This window comes from Vigna radiata, chromosome 6 (genome assembly GCF_000741045.1).
Source record: "Vigna radiata var. radiata cultivar VC1973A chromosome 6, Vradiata_ver6, whole genome shotgun sequence".
Taxonomy (NCBI): Eukaryota; Viridiplantae; Streptophyta; class Magnoliopsida; order Fabales; family Fabaceae; genus Vigna; species Vigna radiata.
Window position 1 is genome coordinate 2,073,282 of NC_028356.1, and position 22,987 is coordinate 2,096,268.

A 22,987-nucleotide genomic window follows, 5' to 3' on the forward strand; every position below is an offset into this window, starting at 1 on the left:
TTTCTTAACAAAAATAAACCAAATTGTCGATGCAGCTTAAAGGAAAAGTTTTTCAATATGCACTCAAAGGCAAAAGAAAAATATTCTTAACAATAGTAATGAACTGCAATCGGAAAGAAAATGGTTAAAAATATTAAGTATGATCTACTTTTTGTTGAGTTACGTTCCTTTGTTTTACTTTCGAAGATATTTTCCATTACAGGTAACTATGAGATACAATGTGGCATTAAATATGATAGCTCCAGTAAAGTATTGGATGAATTCCTAGAAAATGGAGAACAGTTAAACACATGGGTGATAAATAATAAATTAATTTTAATATAAAATGATTTGTATGAAGAGCGTCATTTTTTATTGGTTAAAATAAAAGGGGCTTAATTTGATAGAGGAAAGTTTCATATAAAAGATAAAAGAAAACAGTGTTATTTTGATAATATAAGATCAGCTTCAAGAAGAAAAATAAATAATGTAAAAAGCTGAAAGTAATAAAAAAATTTGAGTCTAATGTCAAATAAATAATTATGAAAAGACAAGCCTTAAAAGAAAGGGTACAAAATATCACAATGCTTTCTAAAATTGATGTTTCTGTTTTATTACAAGAAATATTAACAATGCATTTTTTTACCACACTGTTATTGATTAAAATCTATGAACTTCTCTAAGTCTCCTTATTTAATAAGTCCACTAAAAAAGAAAAGAGCCAAAGCTTTAAGCAAATATAGTTGTGGTATTAGAGAAATATTTAAGGAATACATGAATAGATTATTGGAAAGTAGCTAAAAAGTTATGAGGTATTTTAATAGAATAAAGATTTATAAGCTCATTTATAAAAGGTCAGAAAGTAAGAGATTATTGGATATTCTAACTCAATTTTGCACAATGCTAAGATAGTTTAAGATTTACTCAAGTTATATTTTTATGTTAGTTGGTGGTGTGGTTTCTTGGCCAGATACCAAGCAAAGTCTTACGACTTTATCCATTAAGGTTGCATAATTTATAGTATGATATAAGGCATCAAATCAAGGAATATGATTAAACTTTTTGTCACATGACTACGCATTGTGGAAGGAATAGAAAGATAACGTAAGTTATATTGTAACAACAAATACGCCAAATTGTATTCTAACAATAATAAGAGCCTAAGTAAGTCAAACCCATTGACATCAAGTTCCTGGTTGTTTAAAAAAGGGTATAGAGTGAATGGATTTCCAAAAAACACCTTAGGACAAACTCCATGATGGCAAATCATTTTATTAAGGCTCTTACACCAAAGTTTTTTCACGAGTTTATTGGTTCTATAACTGTTTTATATTTTGAGAAATTTTTGGTTTAATTTTTGGTTATACTTTTGTGTGTGTTCTATATTTGATTTTATGTATACATAAATTATTTTTTTGGACATATTTGGTTTTATAAATATATGATTTATTATTTAGAAATGAAATTCTATATATTAAGATTATTATATTGATTTCATTAAAACAAAATAAGAACAAGTTGAAAATAATCTTGTACGATCACCTTTATTTAATGTTTGGTTGTGATTGTTGCAATAAAAACTATTTTGATTCTAGATACAGATAGAATCATTAAAGAAGATCTTTTAAATAAACTTAAAACATATAATAACGATAACTCATTAACAATTTGAATAATTTATATATATATATATATATATATATATATATATATATATCAAATAAAATATTTATCATGTCCAAATCATAAGTAAATTTTAATTTATCGAGAAACCAAATTAAAATATTCAAACTTGAATAAAAGGTAATCAATATAAGTGATATAAGTTATATAAAAGAATTGCATATATTATCCTTCTTCCATTCTCTTTATCCTCGTCCAAAGAAAAAAAATTAAGAGAAAATTTAAAATACTCTATAACATATATCTATTAATCTACATTATTCTCAATAGTGAACCCATATCTGCTTCCGTTTACTTTTTTATAAAAAAAAAAATTACTCTCTTAAATAAAAATTTATTGCTCATTAATTATTTATCTTTTTTTTATTCATATTCTACACCATAATCTAGCACATTACTCAGCTATTCTTTATTGTTTTTTCGGTATGAGTCGCAGATGAGTTGATTCTCCTCAAATGAATTTGAATTCTATATATTAAAAAAATGGTTTCTAACTATGCTAAATTGTGAATGAATCGAATTCAAAATGTAGCTTTTGAATACTAAAAAATTAACAAAGAAATTACCAACAGTAATTTATTCCCCCGCAGAAACATATTTCAACACTTTGATTACCATTGGCAATAGAATTAACTTTCTCAATAATTGGCATCCACTACAAGGGAACAACCTTTTTTTTTTCAAAAATGCACTATTATGCTGTTAATCATGTAAATTTAGAATATTAGAATATAATTTGTGTACAAAATATATATATACACACACACCAACCTAGAGGGAAACATCTATCCTATTTTAGTTTAAATTAGTTTTCATATATATGATATTCTTTCATCTAGGCAAAACAAACATAAATTTACAGTTCACTATTTTAGGATGATTGATGAGTGAAATGAAAAAGAAGAGTGAGGAAAAAATGAAGTATGTAGAAATAAGATGAAAGAGAATTGGAATGAAAAATTCGCTCTTATTCTATTTATGCTACGATTTTAACGGTGTCACGTATCTGAAACACCAATCATTGTCATACATACCAACGTTAGCTTCATTCTTAATTTTCACACGTAAAATTAACAGCTGCAATGAACAACACACACAACTGACACCATTGCATGTTACAACCATATATTCATTCTGCATCAGTACGATCTGAATTTGCAAACAGTGAACCTGAAAGCGATCACCAGACAGACAACTAATCAAAAGAATAACTTGGTAGTAGAAAAACAATGCCACCACTTTTCAGAGAAATTAATAATTTAATTTCAACACACTGATCTTCACCCTATATATATATGAACTAGTTTGACATCATTTTAAACAACTTTTTGAAAGTAACTCCTATAAAAGTTAACAGCTTTTAATTTTATAGTAAACAAAAAAGATCAAATCATATCCAGTGTAAAAAAGTCTTGCACTGATCACTGTTAACATATTATATATAATCTTGTTCTCAATGATGTTCATTAGCCATTTGTGCACCAGACAGCAGAAGCTGGCTTGGAACAAAAACCTAAGAGAAGAGTGAAGAAGTTAATGGAATGTGTAGGTTGAGAACTGAGACATATATCCAAGATAATATATTTATCTCACTTCTTTTCTTCGGTTTTGGGGCCTTATTTGTTTGTTTGTGGAAATTGTTAATTGCATTGTTAAACATGTTATCATGTGATCATCACTCAATGTTAAACATGAAGGAAAAAGGTTTTTTAACCCATGCTTGACTACCATTTGACAATCATTATAGAAGTAAAATAATTTTAATAAATGTTAATTTTTTGTATTTTTAAAAAATAAAAAATCGAAAAAATGTAAAAATACTAAAGTAAATGTGTAAAAAAATTACTGTTTTTGTGGAAGAAAAGTAAAGAAAAAGAAGAGAGAGGTGTACAGTGAAAAGAAGGAAAAGAAAAGGGAACCTTGTTGTCTGTAGGTCCATTTTAGCTTACATACTTGCGTGCCATTTTGGGAGCTGTTTTAGCACAGTAACTTTTGTCCCTCTTTTACTTTTTTTCTTCTACTTTCTGTAGGGAAGATAAATACCCTTTTTCACCTTTTATTACTTGAAATTTCTCCATTTTTTAAGATAAAAGTTTAGGTGAGATTAGTATCAAATACTCATAAACACAAAACTTTAAAAGCTTTTGCAGAACTATTTATAAACTACTCACCAATGGAGTTCTCACATAAACAACAAGGTGAATCAATTTTGTCTTGTAAATATAAAGGTTTCTTATCAACTAGTATGGTGTAACATGCAAATACACTCTCCTTTTTTTCCTTTTCCAAAGATGGTTTTTATTGTAGAAAAGTATGATGTTTCTTTTCAAGAGATCAATATATATGTTCGTTTTGAAACGTGCCATGACTAATTTATCTCGTTTTTAATTAACTAAGCTTTGATGAAAGTCAATTCTGAACACATGTTATCATTCTTTAGATTTCATAAAATAAAAAGTTTAAAAAATTTCTAAAATCTGATACAGAAAATGTTCATATAAAGTCAATAGTATAATAAGATGGTAGAAACTATATTTCACTGGCATTTAGAACTCAGATAGACCAAAGAATATCCTGAAAGTTTTATTGCAATCAATTGTTATTACTAAAAGGTTCTGAAGGCAAAAATAAGGTATTTTCAATATAATAAATAGGTATAACTAGAAGGACCACATAATAAATAATTAGGAGTAATATTTTTAACTCAAAAGAAACTTAAATTAATTAACATAAATTTCCATGGATCAACAAATGCATATATCATGGCTGGAAATGACGTTGTTTAAACCAAGAATTTGAGATTTTGAAAAGATTTGTGAAATAAAGAGTTTTGTTGCCTAGCTCCAAGGTTACTGAAGTAATGGTAACTTTTTTAAAGGAAAATTTATGCTAAGATTAATTTCATAATCAGTGTCATTGCTCCCACAAAAAATGATTTGTGGTAACTTTTTAAAGTTTTATGGGTAAGTGTAAAAAAAAAATTGTAAATCAATAAAAAATCATCATTATATTATGACTTCTAAGTTATTATGGTAAAAGTTTTCTGACACACCTTGACCTTTTTATATTGAAGACTGTGTTCTCAAAACATAATGTGAATTCATAAAAATACATATACAAAAGATTAATGACTTGACTGGGTCATAATAATTAATAATAATTAATGTGTTGTGATACTAGATAGCAGTATTATAAGTCAATTGATCCAACATATTTGTAGCAGTTCTAAAGAGCAAGTGAGCTACAAACATAAAATCTAACTACCGAAGTTAAAAAATCATAATTAATCAGCAAGAGGTTTAAAAGCTGTGTAATTAAAGGCAGCAGCAGCAACACAGCCAAGCAGCAAGAAGAATTATTATGTTACTGATAACACTATTTGGATACAAAGCTAGAGCAGTTTTTAGAAATCTATACTTTCAATTGATAGAAAAAATCCCAAAAAAAGTAGTATTATTTTGACACCCAACAAAATTTTTACACAATCTAGTATTTTATCCTTTAATCTTTGCCTTTCTTATAAATACAAAATATAACGTTTTTAATGACCAAAATATCCTAAAAGTAGGGTCAACTGGTGTATTTAGTGTGACAAATAAACATTTTCCTTAATGAAAATAGCAGCCAGAAACACCCACATTTGCTAAAAAGTAATAATAAAATGACTCACATTACATTCATCATTTACCTTCATTTGATACATATCACAATGAAAATTGTAAGAATGAAATGATAATAAAAGAGTGAAATTTTTGTATTTTAAAAAAATATAAAATAAGAAATAAGAAAGGATAATGTTGAGGTAAAAAGTTTTGTGTATGAAGTATCATTTCTCTTTTCTAAATAATCACAGTATATTTCGTAAAGTGTACCAAACAAGACATAATTGCATAACTGTGAAAACACATACAGTATGTTTAAAGAGTAGTTGCATGGCCAGATTTCCAGATCCAGAAAGCTGGCTGTGTTCTTTCCAACATATTGATTTCGTTGAAGAATGAACTAATTTAAGTGTTATGATATTACCATGATCAATTTCATCCACCAGCTTGTCTCTCCATATATAGCTCTTGACAGTGATATACACAGATTACTAGTTTTAAGCACAAACAAGCACTTACACCCTCATTGATTAGACTCCATGGTAATTTTCTATATACATGCATCTACAGAGGTGGATTAAAAGTCACCGTACGGCATGGGAATTGGCACAAAAATTAAGAAATTCCAATGTAAAAATAATATTTTGCTTCAGTCAAATTGATTTCATTTTCTTTTCTTTTTCTCAAATATATATTCCCCACTCATTAATTCAGCAATATCCTTGGAGCTCCCATAATTCTTACAATGAGGAACTGAATCTCAGAAGTGTTCAGTTCTTGAGCTTCCTCACAGTAAAAGCACAGACAATATGTTTGATGTTTCTTTCACCAAAAAATATCTTAACTAAACTTCCCCATAATATTTTTCATGTTTCATTTCATTTTGTTATCATGGGCATGAATTTTAATGTCATTACTAACTAGCTCTGGAGGATCCTTTTACCAACATTTTGCTCCTAAAACTCAAGCAAATAGTTCTCACTGGTTTCTTTAAGTCTCCCAAATGCTGTTTGTAGTTTAAAAGCAGACTCTAACATCAAGGTGGATTCCATATTGGAATACTCCCAATCACAGATGTATAGATGTTGCATTCTAAAAGCAAGTTAACAGTAAAATTCCATGCCCAATGTAGAAGATGTTTCAACTCAACTTAATTTTTCAACATCAAAACCAAACTTAAATATTCATCATGTTAACTAGTATTCCAATGTGATTTTTCATGATTCAAAGTGAATCCAAACAAACATTTTGTGCCCATATCCAACAATCAGTAATTTTGCAAGGTATTTTTTCATAGAGATAATTCAGAAAGACTCTAGCATTCCTTCAAAATGCCAATTATTTTTAATTTCTTTTTCCTATCAGAAGCAAACTTATGATGTATATATATACAATACTACTGGCATATATTGTTTATGATTGATTCAAATTTATTGGAAATCAGAAAATTTAGTTAATCAAACTTTCTATTTAGTTAGTCTCTCTCTAGATTTTATAAACTTCAACCAATAATATGAAACGTGTCGCTATCTATTCTCTATCCTCGTTTAGAAAACTATTTCAGTAGAATGTTCCCATATTGGTGATGGAGGCATTGTTGGAATTTATTGTTACCTTCTAGCAGTAATTTTGTGTTGCAGTTATTTATTTGTTTGGGGGGCTTCAATTAACAGTGCTTGGACTGTAGATTCTGTTTCACCATCCTTCAAAAGCTGTGTGATGTTAATATCAATCTCCTCCAACTTCTTCACCAGAATAAGGAAACAAACAGGAAATGACTTTCACAAAAACATGCCCTTCAACCTGTTCCTCAATCTATCATCACAGAGACCAAAAAATCACCCTCAGAGAAAGAAAATCTCAATATAAATATCCAAAACCAGGTTCAACTGAAAAAATAAAATAAAGTTGAACAAAATCACCTGACCTGACACCTTCTTTGCTCATTTTAGGAGTGAAAATCAGTGAATCACAGTGTGTTACTCACTCCCTCCCACTCAAAAATAAAATAAAATCCCCTCCAGAAAAAAAAGAAGAAGAAAAAGTGCTGAGCTAGAACTGCAAATCCATATTTTTTTATCACCAAGTCCATACTCCATCAGAATATTAAATTATATTTCCTTTTCCTTACAGAAACAGCAGAATGATCCCTTGATTATGGATTGGGGGCAGCAGGTATCATAACAAAAATTAAGAACTAATATATATATTATCATATCAATAATCTTCATATGGTAAAGAAATAGAAAAACATAAAATCGAAAATGTAAGACCTTGCAACCTAGAAATTTAAATATTAGTATTATATGCACATACCTAAATATAGAGAGCTTTGAGGAGGAAGATTGAGAGTGAAGAGAGACAGAAACAGAGAGCTGAAAATTGGAATTGGAATTAGAAAGCATGATGCAAAGGAAAGGAAACCAAAGTGTGAGATTAGATTAGAAAATACTAGAGAAAGAGAGAAAGGGTGAGAGAATAATGTGTGCACTAAACGACAAGAATAGCATTATGATTAGTGGGTGGGTCCTACGTTTTTGTCGTTTTGTTTGACCGCATGCATCTATGTTATTTTCAGTCACTTCCTCCATCATTGTGCCATATCTCCAACCCATTTTCTTCAATGTAATTATATTCTAATTTTCATTTTTTATTTTTAATCTACTACACTATTATGTCCTAAAAATTATATGTATAAAAACTTAGATGTATTATAAATCAAAGTATATTTTTTATATTGTTAATGCATGGTAATTTATAACTGAATGATAATATATAAAAATTAGTTATACTCAATCAATTAAAAAAAATTATACTAATGTAACCATGACTTCCATTACTATTAATTTTTTATTACAATAATTAAAAGTAAAATTAAAGGAAAATATATCTTCAAAATTCTAAAAAGTTTTTTTTTTCATAATTATCATTACATAAATTCATACTAATAATACAATATTATTAACTATATACATATATACACACATTGATCTTATTAAATGATGTAACATATACAATAATAGTAGTAATACGAGTCTGTCTGTGCTAATAATGCATGTTTATAATAGAAATAAAATTTTTAGCACAGAGGATTTTTTTTTATGATTGAATTGGATTAAATTAATTATTAGTATGTATGGTTTCTTACTTTAAATATGATTTTAAGAATTTAGTTATTGGGGAAATTGTAAATACATTTTTTTAAGTTATTAGAACATATGTTTCTTCCATATTAAATCAAATGTTATTTTTTTATACTTTTCACACAGTAATGTTATAAGATATAACTTTTAAATAAACTTGAAAGTTTTTCACGTTGTTAATAAATAATAATAAAACATCTTATTATAAAAAGATTTTCAATGTTTGTATTAAAAAACTTTAATTTTTACTTTTCACAAGTTTTACTTAATTTTTAGCTGATATAATATTTTTAATAACTGATTTATTCTGAACGAACATAAGATAGAAGTATCTAAGAATAATAGTTTAATAGAATTATGTATAATTTGATGTATAATGTTTTTGTTAATTATGTATATTAAGATAAAGATAAAGATGGTGCGTTGGAGAAGTTGGTAATTTGCAACGTAAGTTGCTTTAAAGTTTAAATAACAAAAACCTCCTAAAGTCAAAATGATGCGTGCTGTAACTGTGCGTGTGTCTCAGTGGACCCGCGTCATATTCTAACCACGATCACACGCCGGACACGCGTCATTTTCACGCGCTTCTTCATCCTTCTATGTGTCTACCGTTACTTCAACCACATCTGCATAGTTGAAAAATAATAATAAAATTAAACAGCAGTGTTCTTTTATTAATTTTTATTTGTTTTATTTTGTCCTTATTTTTATTACATTATGTACTATTATAAATCAGAAGAACCCTTGATTTCTTTTTTAAATCATTTTTCACATAAATTTTTTGAAATAATATACTTATTTATGTATTTCTAAATTTTAAATGTCAATTTTTAATTGATTTTTTAATATTTTTTGTCAATTAAGTATTTAAAATGTTTATATTATTCAATTAAATTTTTATTAGTTTTTTTTTTTTAAATTGAGGGGATTATTAAATTATTAAAAACATAACATTTTGTATTTAATATAAAAAATATTATCATAATCATGTCATTAATGTAATATAATAAGTAATTATAATGTTTTGATCAAATATGTTAGATATCAAATACTTATATTATTATCTAGATCAATAGTAATAACACCTAATATTTGTAATAAATATCCCTCAATAGTATGATAATTTTGTTATTCAATAACTTCTTTATTAAATTAATACAATGATTATTTGTTTTTTATATTAATTTTATTATTGGTTTAAATTAACTATATAATTTTATATTATTTTAATATATATTTAATAAGAAATAAAATAATAGTTATATAATTCAGTTTAAAAAGTAAAATTACAAAAATTTAATTAAAAATATAAAATTTGACGCATTCAAAAATACCTTTTAATAAATAGTAATTTAAAAATATTTAATTTATAAATAAAAAACCTGTAACTTAGTTCAAATAATAAAATTTTATTTTATTTTAGCATGTAATTATTAATAATTGGGCAGTGAGAGAATAAAAGCACAATGATGTGACAATGCTAAAGTTTTTACTAGTTTTGAGAGACTATACACAATATAATTTGATATCCATTTTTATTGTTCAAAGTTTTTTGTGCATTTGAAGCAAACCACGTGTTCAATTTTGGTTCAGAAGTGTCAAAATAATATAATTTATAGTTTCATTCTAAAATGATCCTTACGTGAGAAAAATGTTTAAAAATAGTTAGGTTAATAGTTTTTTACAAAAATAAACACTTCACTCTTTAATACACATAAAATAAATAACATAAGTTTTCATTAAAAAACACTAATTTATAATAGATTTCATGATATTGATTGTACCATTAAGAATCATTATTTCAATAATATACAACATTTATCATGTCAACATGCAAAATTAACCATGTAGCATTTAGTATCTGTTCAAAAATATTATTCTTTTAATTTCTTTTTACCTTATTTCATTAATCTTCAATGATTAACTTTTGTTATTCTATTATTTTTTCGCTTTTATCTCCTTATTTCTCGTATTTATGTCCATTTTTTTTTACTTATGTGAAATCTCAATTTCTTTATTTTATTTTTATTTATTTCATGTTATTTAAGTGAACCTGAAAAAGCAAAAAAGAAAATATGATGTAATGAAGGTAAAAAGCGCGTGGACAGGTAGTGTGTGGTTTGTCTGTGCTCTTACAGCAGAATCTTTGTTTCATACGAGTGAGTACACGAGCGTGGCCATATAACACAACAGATCATACAACAAATCTAGCATTAACATTTAACAATACCATACTCTATATATACTATTATATGTTCATTATACAATACACACATCCCCTTTAATTATACTATCATTAACATATATTTAAATAAAAATAAAATACATTAGGAACCAGCAAGGCACCAACACATGACCTAATTAATTCAATGATGAAAAAAACATGCATGGAATGGAAATAAAAGAACAAAGGGAAAGAGTTTATTAGCAATAATAAAATATTTAACAAGCACCAACGTTAAACATTAATCATAAGATTAATAATAATAATATTATTATTAGGAGTGTTAATTAATAATTAATAAAATATTCTTTCCTCTGTATCTGTCGTCACTTTAGAGCCCTCTCTTTCTCTCTCTCTCTCTCATACGTCCCTTTCAGTCATAAATTAGGGAAAAGCAAGCAGACAGCTACACACAACACACACACTCTTCCATTCCTCCTTCTTCTCTAGCAAAACGTTAATTACTCTTTACTCTCTCTCTCTCTCTCCTCTCTCATCTAATCAATAATAATCGATGTTCTTCGCATCTCTTTCTTCTTCTTCTTCATAGAGGAACTCTCTCTGGTCACTGATCATGGCGGCTACTTTTGATAGATTCTCCATAAGGTATGTCTCTCTATCTATTAACCAGTGTTCTGTTTTCTTGATTTTGTTTTTTTTTTACTTATATGTTGTGGTGAGCTTTTGTTATTGTTTTGGATTCGGTGTTGCAGGGACTACACAACTAAGATGAGGTCCGTTGACGTTTTCAAGTGCTGGCCGTTTGCATCCACGGTCTCACGTGACGCATCGCGTGAGGAACTTCAGTCCTGGCTTCCTCCGATGACGCTGTGCCCTAGATCCGACGATTTAAACGACCACAGGCAAAATCCGGACAATCTGCCTTCGCCTGAGGAAGTTTCTGGAACCGATGACGAGGACGACGCGGATGGCAGCGAAGAGGACTCCGAAGAATCCGCGCCTCCTTCTCACGCTTCCGCTCACAACAACGAGGATGAGAAATTGGAGATGGTTTGTCCAGTTTGCCGTGAATTTAACGCTGCGACGCTCACGGCCGTGAATGCGCACATCGACGGATGCCTCGCGCAGACGATGAGAGAGGAGCGTCGCCACATGAGGATAATGAATTTGAAGTCGTCGTCCTCCTCCTCTATATCGAAGTCGAAGGCGCCGAAGAAGCGTTCCATAGCGGAGATTTTCAAGGTGGAAGAGCAGCAGCAACAACAGCCACCACAGCTGCAGCAGCAACAGCCGCCGCCGCCGCAAATCGAGAGCGTGTTGAAGTTCTGGCCGTTCCGAGAGGATGTGGCGGACGAGGTTTCGAATACCGTTTCTAAGTTCGAGTGGCTCTCTCGGCGCCTCGAGGCGCTGAGATCCACGCGCGGAAGTGGCGAGTCGTCGAAATCGGACCGAAGAGATTCCGCTGAGGAGGAGGAGGAGAAGTTGGAGATGGTGTGTCCTGTTTGCCGCGATTTTAACGCAGCCACCGTAACGGCGGTGAACGCGCATATCGACGGTTGTTTGGCGCAGGCCGTAAGGGAGGAACGACGGCAGATGAGAAGGACCGTTAATTGCAAGTCCAAACCTAAGGCTCCAAAGAAGCGTTCGATCGCGGAGATTCTCACGGTCGCACTGCCGATCGAAGCAGGCAAAAGCAAAGGGATTCAGGTTAAGGAAAACGAAGAGAAATCCGATTATCGCTGTGAGGATTCAGCTTCTGCTCCTGCTCCTTCCGCTTCTACGGCTGCTCCAGTTGTTTCGGTAATTAAGAATAGGAAGAGTACGAACAAGAATAGGAAAAAGAAAAAGATGAAGAAGGCGAAGAAGAAGAAAAGCAAGGTTGAGAAGTACGGTGAGAGTGGCGTGTTATTCGTAAACAATGAGAAGAAGACGGTTCTGAGCAAGAAGAAGAAGAAAAAGAGTAATGTCTTCAACAATGGACCAACTGGGAGGAAGGTATGTAGACTGTCTCATAAAATACAACTCAGTCTTTCGTTATTTGCTGTGTTTCCGCGATTTGCAGTTAGTTCCGGGCAGAATCCATGAAATTTGCGCATAAAATATTACCCAACACTGTAGATTTTGTGTAGATGTAGTTGCTTATGCCATGCGATTATGCTTTGCTTACTCTATATCTTGCTTTTTCTGCATAAAATTACCGCTGAAAAAGCTGATAAGAGAGAGCTTGACATTTGTCGTCGAAAGTGAGTTTGTGTTTTTTTAATTTAGTACTTCAGCGAAATACGCGGCAAGTAAAAGTTGGGAAAGGGGAGTTATGAAAAAGGAAAATTAAGACAAGTGCCTTCGTGAGCGGAAGGAATTCAGATGGTGGTGAAGCCTGCAAGAATGTTGCTCCAGCTGTAAGGTGTATGTGTGTTTGTGGTGTGTATAATCAGTACAAGGTACCCTAGCTAGAAGGGGCCACTCATGGGTTACGAGGTAGAAGAGGTGAGCCTAATGATGAGGGGTTTTTCTAGCCCCGTCACTATTAACTAATAATTTGGGGGGGAAATTATCATATGGGCCATGGGTAGATCAACAGATTCTCATCTCTTGTGGCTAGTTTTTCGGACTTGGAGGTTTATACACAGCTTACAGCTGGATGTATTTTGGCTAGTGGGAGATCTGCAAGTAGAGGTCCAGAATTTGTTAGATCATTTATTGGGTGTCAGAAGTTTATATATAGTGATTTAGATTGATGAATGTTTGCATTTGCAACTCCAGATGGGCGTGTATCATCAGAAAAAGAATACTCTGACTTGGTTTGATATAGTTCATATCGCATGGGCATATTTGTGACGTATTAGTGAACTAGTGGGTGGTAATTTATGGTATAGTGCTTTTGGACTATCTGTCTTCGTGTAAGACACCTGATCATATTCAAGAAGTGTTGGTCTTTGGGTAGAATAACTTCGATGTAATCGGTCAATAAAAGTTCGTGAGTAGTGAGCCTTGTTTTGTACATATTTATGTGCAGACAGTTTTGAGATACCCAATCAAACCAATGTGAGTGTATCAGAACCCAACCTAGGAAGTATATAAAACCATGAGAAGACCGGAACTAATGTCGGTTAATTGTAATTCTGGCCGAAATTTGAAAGTGGAAGTAATGAAACATATATGTTTTCTTTATTATATCTATAATAATGGCATCTTAGTAGTGTCTATATTGTTTTGAATAAAATCTATATTAATCTAATTAAATGTTTTATTTTCCAAAATATTCTCGATCTCTGGTTCTACAATCATAATATTTTTTCCCCGCCTGTCATTTTTTTTATGAGTCGGGTGGAATGGTGATATGTGATCTGCAGAGGTGTATCATATGCGTATTTCAGCAGTGAACAATTTTACGTAGCAGTTTTATATTTTTATATTTATGTTAAAAAAAAGTATTTAAGCACCATGATTGATGCATTCACTTTGAATTGTCCATCCCTCCCCTTTTAATATAATTCATTTTAGAGAAAAGTATTACTTAATGTCCTAAATTTTAATAAAATTAAAATAAGTGACTTTAGTAATATTTTATTTAACCTTCTTTATAATTGTGGCTCTTCTCATTTTAAAAGATCGATTATTCTCTGTACTTTAAATTCCTTTCTAAACGAATTAGGATATCATCATAAAAACTATTTTACAATAATTATTTACACAACATGATGACGTTTTAATTTACGAATATGTAACAATTGTTTTTCAACAATATTTTCTACATCGATGCATGTGTTTTTCGTTAGCTTCTGCTTCGTATAAACAATGATAAGGATGTATATGCTGTTAGATAGAAGGACAATTTTCTCTTGGATTTTAGTTTTAGAAATAATCGTTTTTGACATTAAACAAAAGTTTCCCTACATGATTCCTCGTAGTGGAATTGTATAAGGGAGAAAATTTGTGACAAAATATAGGGTTCTCATCATTACAATTTTTGTTTATTTTAACATGAGGTTTAATCGGGAACCAAAGTAGAAAATTTGTTATTAGAACTTTAGAAAGGTACTGCATTACGAAGGTACTGAACTGAAAACTTTTTCGCCTTACAATATAGGATATTTAATATCTAGTATTATAGTATATAATTATTTTACGCCCCAGCTTTCAGTTACACCTAGATTTTTTTTAGTATTTGTACCCATTGTTGAATGTTTGTTTAACATTCTGTTTATAAAGGAAAAATCAATTTTAGGACTACTACGTAAAAAACTTTAATTGAATTTATTGTTAATAAATGAGATTTTAAATTGAAGTTTTCATGCATTCTTCTTGTTGGTATTCCTATAAATGGTTATTGGATTTTGATTTTTAGTTATTTCATGTACATTGAATCGTTGAAGCTTAAGAAAATGATAGTGTATTTGAACGAGAATATATAATACTCAGATAATCTACGATTATTTTCTGACATGTATTAGTAACAAAAGTTGGGTTGTTTTCCTTAGTACTTAAGTGTATCATATGGCTACTAAAACATATGATCTAAACGTTTATGATTTATACATATACAGATTTATATGTTTCGGTCTTCCGAATTTTGATAATAATGGAATCGAATTCAAGAATTTTGTTTTGAAGTTCTCGTGTAATTTCTTATCATGATAAAATAAGGATAAAGTTTAGGTCTTAATTCAATTGTTCCAATCTTCTAAGCTTCTACTCCAAGTTTTCGCGGTACACTAGGAGGAACTTTGTAATTGATCTTAACGGATTTCAATTTTCAGACATTTTGACATATTTCAAAGTGAATGATGGGGCAGTTAAAGTTCCAGTTAAATTGTTATTCAAATGACACTAGAGTCTTTTATTCAATATAATGATTTTTTTCCCACTTAATAAGTGTTTGTTTATCCAGAAGTATGAATCATGATTTTATAATTAATGCTGGAAATATAGCTGTATAGTTTCCCTGAAATTTTTTCAGTGATGGAATGGTTCTTTCGTATTAAATCTACTTTTACTTGACCATAAATTCCATCTGAAAATGTCTCTGCCTTTTTATCTTATGCAGTCACAAGGTATAGCCATGAGCGAGTTTTCTTAATCTTTTACGAAAGCTATTTTATGACGGGCAAACTAAGAATTAGAAAAAAAAATGAAAAACCAATGCTCCGAGTAATGGTATCATGGTTCTGGACTGTTTAACTCCTTTCTGATTTGCCGGTTGGAATTGTTAAGAGTATATGAAATGCTGGTGTTGTATATTGACAGTTTATGAAACAGACCTGTTCTTGACATCACAAGCATGAAATGCTGTTGTAATCTTATTTATTTTCTTTTTCATTCATTGGCATAGCTGTATCCTGATATAAAAAATTGCATATAATTTGTTAGCAAATCTATTGTACTTTTTATTATTACTATTATTTTCTTTGGAGGGTGACAGTGTCATTTTATTTATTGCTGGAAACTCCTTAATAAAAAATGATAAAAGCCACAGAATGTGTTATTATATTCTAGTTTTTGTATGGGATTGGAGATCTTCAGTGAATTCTCTTTGGCAACAAGTATTTCATAATTTGTATTTCAAAGCTTAATCATCTTATTTAGATACCATTATAATAGGACATGCACAATTTTGTTAATTTTGCGACTCTTGTCTATATCAGGGTGATGCTTACGAGCGCATGGTGCAAAATGTAGCAAATAGTTCCAGAAAACTACAAGGTACAGTTGGTAATAAAATGGTTCCACTACATGGTGTTGATCCTTCTATTGATAGAAAGAAATTGAGCTTAAATTGTATATCGGTAGAAAAGAAGCAACACGTTAAAATTTTTGACTCAGTTGGAAAGCAACAAAAGGCCATGTCTCCTGTTCATGGAAGTATTCTTAAGAGCCACTTTAAACATGTTTCTGGAAAGACATCAAGTGTCAGTAACATTCGAAATGGTCCTGAAAAAAGCCATTATAATGATGAAGAGCCAACCTCTGACAGACATGTTAAATTCTCTGGTAAAGATGATATACTTGGTCCAAAAAAGACAACTTCATTTGATGAAGCCATGTTCAACATATCTTCAGATGCGCTGGCTTCTTCAGTAGTAAAGGAGAAATCCTCTGGAAGTGATGAAGAAACTGCGAGTTTGGAGCCAAATAGAAATTATGGCCATGTTCATGTTAATATAGACAGAGACAAGAGAGAGGAGGAGGTTTGCCCTATAGTTGAAAGTAAACAGTTTTCTAACACTCTGGAACAAGATACCGTACAAAGCTGCTTGAAGCCATGTACTGATCAAGATAAGTCAAAGCACTTAGAAGAGAAGTCAGAATTGTTAACCAAGGTGGCAGTTTGTGACAATAATAATTCACACTTTTTTTGTGGAAGCAACAGAACTACCCTGCATTGTTCTCCGAATACAGAAATTTCTGGTCCTCTTTCTGCAGTTCATGAAGAGCAGATGTCTGGTATAAATAGACAAGCATGTGAATTTGGATCTTTCGACTACAGTGGAAAGTTGGACCATTTCGATGATCCCCAGGTTGATTTTGTTGATTCAAATGCCAATACGAAGACATTTCTGGAGCCTTCGTCATCTTATTCTGCTTCATATAATGCAAATGAAAAACCAGAATCTCCATTGCAAGCTTGTGGAGATAATGATAATAGTGATAAGGCCTCGGGTGACAGACAGTTGTCTCGCATGTTTTCGGCAGATTTGATTGATAACTCATTCGCCTTTACAGGCTGGGATAAAGGAGGTGTGAAAAATTGCTGTTTGGATCCCAGTTTTTTTGGTTTGCCCCTCAATTCTCATGGCGAGCTTATCAATTTCAGTTCAAGTGTAAACTTAGGGATGAACCAGCCAGAGACATCAACTACAGTACGTGGTTCTTTAAATGGTTTACCCATTAGCAATATTCTTCATCAAGGTAACCTGGAAAATTTAAGCGCTAATGAGAATCATGTTCAGAAGACATTTACAAGAGATGGTCTTAATCCATTTCCACACCATCCAACCAGATTATTCGTGACTGAGTTACAAAGTAGAGAGAGAGAAGATATCCACCAATCTAATTCAGATTCGTGTTATCTCCCACCTCTTAATTCAAAGCTGAACGTTGAGAAAAATGCGTTCATTGAAAAGAATCAATCCGACCAAGTTCGGAATCACAGTGGAAATGGGGCGATTTCTCTGAAAGAAGGTTCAGATCATATCTCACTAACTTCCAGCCAACCAACAATGAGGTTGATGGGTAAGGATGTTCCAATTGGTAGAAGCAGCCAAGAGATGCAACAATTTGCCGGAGATGTTTGGACAGATGAGCAATCCAGAAGAAGGAATTATTCTGAATATGCAGCTTTGGAGCACTCTTTGTTGGGAAGAAGTTCTAAGCAGGATTGGGTATCTGGTTCACCTTTACAAATATCTGCTGACGGTGTATTGCAATCGGCTAAAATTCAAAGCAATCAAGCACTACAAAGCACCATGTTGATGCCCGGTACAGACTCTGGATTTTCTCGACAGTTTATTGATCTGCAAAGGAATCCTGTATCTCAAAATGGAAGTGTTGAAGTCAACAGAAATGCAAGTTCTTTTTTCAATCCCATTACTCCAAAGTCTACATTGTATGCAGTATTTAATGGGGCATCAGATGATTTTCCAGATCAATTTATACATGGAGCTAAACCTCTAGGATTGAGCTCTCAATCGGTGGTACTACCTACTCCTGGCAATTTTAGACACTCCACTAGTTTAAGCAATGGTGAGTTGAACGACGGGAATAAAAATCCCCTTGTTACCAAATCAGCCTTCGGATTTCCTTTCTTGCAGCCAACTGTCGCTGAACAGACCAAAACATCTTGGTTTGAAAGGCCTTACAGAAGTTCACCATCGTGGTTGTCAAGCTCAACAGATGAAATGCTTCCAGGGTCCTTCTCTCAGCAATTTTCAGGCACAAGTAGTCAAAGTTTTTCTCAAAATCTGTGGGGAAATAATCTCACTACGCAATCTGTGAATCATTCACCTGAGCTTCGCTTCCCTTCTAATCATCTGACTTCTTTGCGTCCCATGCAGACTACTCCTCTTTCTCCAGCATCAATTGTTCGACCTTTACATGTTCCGGCTACACCCTCTACCATTAATAGTGGCAACAGAAACATAAATCATGTCTCTGACAGATTGAAGTTGGATGAACATCATCCGTGCACGAATGCCAGGAAGAGACCCACAGCCGTGGCTAATCTTGATGATTCCAGAAATCCTACCAAGTTACCGAATATACAGGTGCAAGAAAACTTCTGTAGTGTGACTAGGTTGACTGGTGAAAAGTCAAGCATGGAATTGCAACGGAACACAAGAGCACCCGAACTGGATCCACAAATGGGTAGTGCTAGGAGTAAGTGTTGTCAGCATGAGGCACAAAATCTAAATCCTTCAAGGTATCCTGCTGTGAATTCTTTTAAACTGGACGGCATGGTAACATCAGGTCCTGTTCGACTTGGTCCTAAAAGAGCTAAGCACATCCTAAAATCCTCTTGAAATGTGGATCGTGATGACAAGCTATTCTGCCATATTCTCACTTGCAACTACTGACAGTGATAGTGATGTAGAAATTCAGAGAAAAATTGACAAAAGTATACTGATTTTAGGTGTAAGTCACATCATTTTATCATATCTGTTTTTCCTCCTCCATAGTATATATCCATTTGAGAACATAACAGGAATGTATATGTATCAATATTGCTAGGTTGCTGAAGCCAGTGGAAAATTGATATATAATTCCATCCAGCTCTCAATTTTGAAGTTTTATGCCCTTTACAGAATTTTGTCACCAAAGCTGACGCTTTCCATATCTATTTTCAGTCAGGTATTCCACATGGTATCTGTTCAATGACTATGGCAAAAATGTGCTTATTTTTTATACAGAAGAAATGAAAGAAAGATTTGGGGGCTAGAATAAGAGAATACTTCATCTCTCTTACCTATTCAATAAAACTTTAATTTGGAGCATATTTGTTCCCTAACCATTTGATACTAACTCATTTATTTGAACTGGCAAAATGTTTCTGAAAAATAATTCCATTACCTTTGCTTAAATTATTTTTCACTAAAAACTTCTCAAATTTTATTTTAAGCTGCTTTGGATCTGAAAAAAAGTTAATTACAAGAACTTGTTTTTGATGGAAAAATAATTTTAGTTTGCTTTCCTGTCTTTAGTTGAGAGAATTGTGTTTTGTAATCCTTAAAATATATTAAAAATAAATCAATTTCACTAACTCAATCCAAATTCAACCGGATTTCGTATTCATGTGAGTCGAAATAAGCTGATGATGTGTCAGATGTTTTTTAATTGCTGGTACACCAGCAATTATTATATTATTAATGTAACACAAAATAAAAAAAAAAAATTATAAAAATTCAACGAAAAAGTTAGTGGGCAAATTATGGCAGTCGATCCTCGTGTCTGATTCTTTGTCGTATAGGTCATACTTCTCCAAGTATTCTATCTGTCAACTTGTATCTTAAACTACTGCATTACTGAGCATTACTGAGCTGGAAGTTGTGCTAATACCTTTATATGAAAAGAGAATATAAGGAGGGCGGGAAGTTGTTACGATTTAGAATGTACACATATACTAAAGACTCTATAGGATAATTACCAGTGCATTATTTTATGTTTCAGTTTCTATTTTCTGCCTCACAAATAGCATTTGGTTGAAAACTTTGATTCAGAACAGTATTAGTTACTGTTCAAAGCACTGAAGGAAAAAGGATGAACTGGTTTATTTTATTACAAGATTGGGTTTCAGTCACTTCAGTCTATGCTAATTATGACGTCGCTTTTTTTGAAGATAAGTATTACCCACTATCAAATCATTTTATATAGGGTTTATGCGATCGCCGAGCTTTATGACGATCGCTTATATATGTTTGTGACTGTTGCAGCAGCCATCCCAATTAAGCATGAGTTTCTGGGTATGAGTCATGCAGAAAGAGCTTCGGAGCAAACTGATTATAAATAGTTTGAGTAGAATTCTAGTCAAAGGATTGAAAGAGAAAAACTTAATTTAACCATGTAATATTTTGCTCTTACGTGCTTTTTTAAACCACGGAAAGGTACATATAAAACTTATATCTACAATTGCTGTCATTTAATTAACCTATGATTGTGAGACTCCGTCTCTATCATGTTGAAAATGTACACATGAAGAAGTATCGTTTGGAGCATGTTTACGTTCTTTTCATTCCAAAACCGGTCAAATCAATACTCACTCAGCGCTTCTTCGCTTCTTTTTCAGCCTGCAAATATAAAAGTTGAAAAAATGTCAAAAACACAGACAGATGAGCTTTATAATGAAGCAATTCAGTTTTAGCACCACAGGTATATATATATATATATACCGCTCTGATTACTCTCTCAAAAGCTTCAGGGCCATGTCTATCGATATAGCGTTCAACTGCTTTCCTTGCATCGAAGGTCATCATGTGAAGGACCTTCTTGTACTCCTCAGGATAATTGGAACTTCTGTAGCTTCCAATATTCTTTATGTATTGCCTCACATATTTTTCATATATGTAAGCCGCTCCATTGAACATTGGCAGCACCAACCAGATGCAAAACACAAGCTTCAGGTATCCCCAAATTGGAAACCTTCATTTATATTAACATCAAATTACTGCGATTCTGTCTACATATAGTTTAATTTGACGTGAAATCAACTTTAACGTACCAACATAGGATCTTATGAGTGGAAAGCTCAAAGAGGGTCAAGAAGGAGTATAAAACCCAATACGTTAGCCATTGTTGATCATCTAAGGTTGAAGGACTTTCAATCGCCTTCATTGATGCATATCTATGATAGTTACTCGAAGCCAACAAGTTAATGGTTAGTCTTATGGTGAAAATAGATCAGATAAAATCTGCATGCATGGCACTGCGTAGGATGCTTGGTTTCTTTCTAAATAATTGTATTATTTAGAAATATAAGATACATACATACATATAAGAAATATATATATATATATATATATATATATATATATATATATAAAATCGCATGATATATGGCATATAGTTACTTACAGAGGATAAAGAAGCATAACACCAGGCCTGGCATGCAGAAAACAAAAAACTCACTGTTATCACGGGAAAAACATAAAATGGAAAAACAATATTTACAGTGTGTTTTTGCAGAATACATATTCTGGTGAATATGTTTCTGTAATATCATAGGTATTGTATGAAACATTCCGATAAGCAGATAATTATAGCTGTGCACGTGTGAGAGAGTGCAATGAATGTGACAATATAATAAAGAGAGATTTGATCACCCTATTATTGTGTCCAAATGTCTTGCCATTGTTCCAAGGACCATGATGATGCAGAATTTTAGGAAGGAATGCTTGTGGATGCATGCAATAGTGTTTGGTGATGTGTATATATATATATGTGTGTGTGGTAGCAGACGAATGAAAGAAGAAAGGAATGCTTGTGGGATGATTCAAAAATCTTCTTTTCTGCGAAGAGAGGAAAGAGAGAATAAGGATGGAAAAAGTTTTGGGTTTCACGTGGTTTTGTGAATATTCGAGAGTTAGGATTAGCCGTATACCTTACCTTTTGAAGTGTAAGCTTTTTGTGGCATTAAATGTTGAAGATGATGATAGAGTATGCGGAGGAAGGTGCCTACACCATTCAATAGGTTTTTCCAGACTCAGTAGAGTTGCGTAAAAAGTACTACGGCCTTTGGTATACATGAATAGGACAAAATAGTACTCACACCTATCAAATTCAATTAATTTCAAACCCTACATTAATAAGTTTAGGGTCCCAAGAGAATCTGCTTCTTTTCCTTTCCTATTTTTCTTAGAGATTCTCAAACAAGTTGTTTGTCTGTGTATATATGAATTTAATTATGTACTTTTCAATAATTATTCAAATTTCACCACTATCGTTATACCAAAAATAATTTTATTGTATCTTCTCTAATAATGGAAAGTGAGAAATCAGAGATGGTTTGTAATATTTTTGCATGAATTTAATCTTGACACTTTAATATAAAGGTTAAAAGTTAACTCCTTTTTACGATTATTTTTGTTATGCTTTCTAACTTCTTGTTTGGTAGAGAAAAGAGAAAATAGAAAAATGAAGGAGATAAATAAAAAAGTAAAGTAAAAATTAAAGTGTTTTGTTTAAGAGCAATAGAAAAAAAAAAAGAGAAATAATATACTCAATATCACCGATTTTTAAATTAATTATTCTCCTAGTCGATCTTAGCAAACATTACCAACTGGGTTCCACCCACCTAAAATTATTTTCAATTACATATCAAACAAGGCCTTATATTTTGCGAATGTTGAATTTCTTTATCATGTTTGTTAAATTGATTTTATTGAAAAGATTTAAGTTAGTAAACA

The 22,987-nt window shown here is 31.7% G+C and overlaps 2 protein-coding genes and 1 long non-coding RNA gene across 4 annotated transcripts; 1 reads left to right on the top strand and 2 right to left on the bottom strand.

Moving 5' to 3' along the window:
* Nucleotides 1-2,615: 2,615 nt before the first annotated feature.
* LOC106765358 lies at nt 2,616-7,725 on the bottom strand. The gene is made up of 3 exons (XR_001376032.2): nt 7,581-7,725; nt 6,879-7,079; nt 2,616-2,832 (listed from the first exon to the last, which is right to left on the bottom strand). It is a non-coding gene; the product is annotated as an uncharacterized LOC106765358 (long non-coding RNA).
* A 3,305-nt stretch (nt 7,726-11,030) lies between these two features.
* Nucleotides 11,031-19,644, top strand: LOC106764711. 2 transcript variants are annotated; one of them, XR_001375975.2, is made up of 4 exons: nt 11,031-11,237; nt 11,345-12,587; nt 16,238-19,223; nt 19,320-19,644. XR_001375975.2 is itself a non-coding variant. In XM_014649058.2 (3 exons), the coding sequence occupies exons 1-3, from the start codon at nt 11,206-11,208 to the stop codon at nt 19,109-19,111; spliced, it is 4,149 nt and encodes a 1,382-aa protein (XP_014504544.1). In that variant the 5' UTR covers nt 11,031-11,205; the 3' UTR covers nt 19,112-19,368. The 2 variants fall into 2 exon arrangements, 1 of the variants encoding a protein (XP_014504544.1); XM_014649058.2 differs by having other exon boundaries at nt 16,238-19,368.
* A 991-nt stretch (nt 19,645-20,635) lies between these two features.
* Nucleotides 20,636-22,495, bottom strand: LOC106764713 (HVA22-like protein e). The gene is made up of 5 exons (XM_014649059.2): nt 21,905-22,495; nt 21,657-21,683; nt 21,304-21,426; nt 20,975-21,224; nt 20,636-20,872 (listed from the first exon to the last, which is right to left on the bottom strand). Exons 1-5 carry the CDS (start codon nt 21,946-21,948, stop codon nt 20,846-20,848), a joined length of 471 nt encoding a protein of 156 aa, XP_014504545.1. The 5' UTR covers nt 21,949-22,495; the 3' UTR covers nt 20,636-20,845.
* Nucleotides 22,496-22,987: the final 492 nt, after the last annotated feature.

Coding starts and splice junctions, on each gene's coding strand:
- LOC106764713 (XM_014649059.2), bottom strand. CDS start 21,948: ATGGTCCTTGGAACAATGGCAAGACATTTGGACACAATAATAGG. Junction 21,427..21,656: donor GTTATGCTTCTTTATCCTCT/GTAAGTAACTAT, acceptor TAACTATCATAG/ATATGCATCAATGAAGGCGA. Junction 21,225..21,303: donor ACTCATAAGATCCTATGTTG/GTACGTTAAAGT, acceptor ATATAAATGAAG/GTTTCCAATTTGGGGATACC.
- LOC106764711 (XM_014649058.2), top strand. CDS start 11,206: ATGGCGGCTACTTTTGATAGATTCTCCATAAG. Junction 11,238..11,344: donor TTTGATAGATTCTCCATAAG/GTATGTCTCTCT, acceptor TCGGTGTTGCAG/GGACTACACAACTAAGATGA. Junction 12,588..16,237: donor ATGGACCAACTGGGAGGAAG/GTATGTAGACTG, acceptor TGTCTATATCAG/GGTGATGCTTACGAGCGCAT.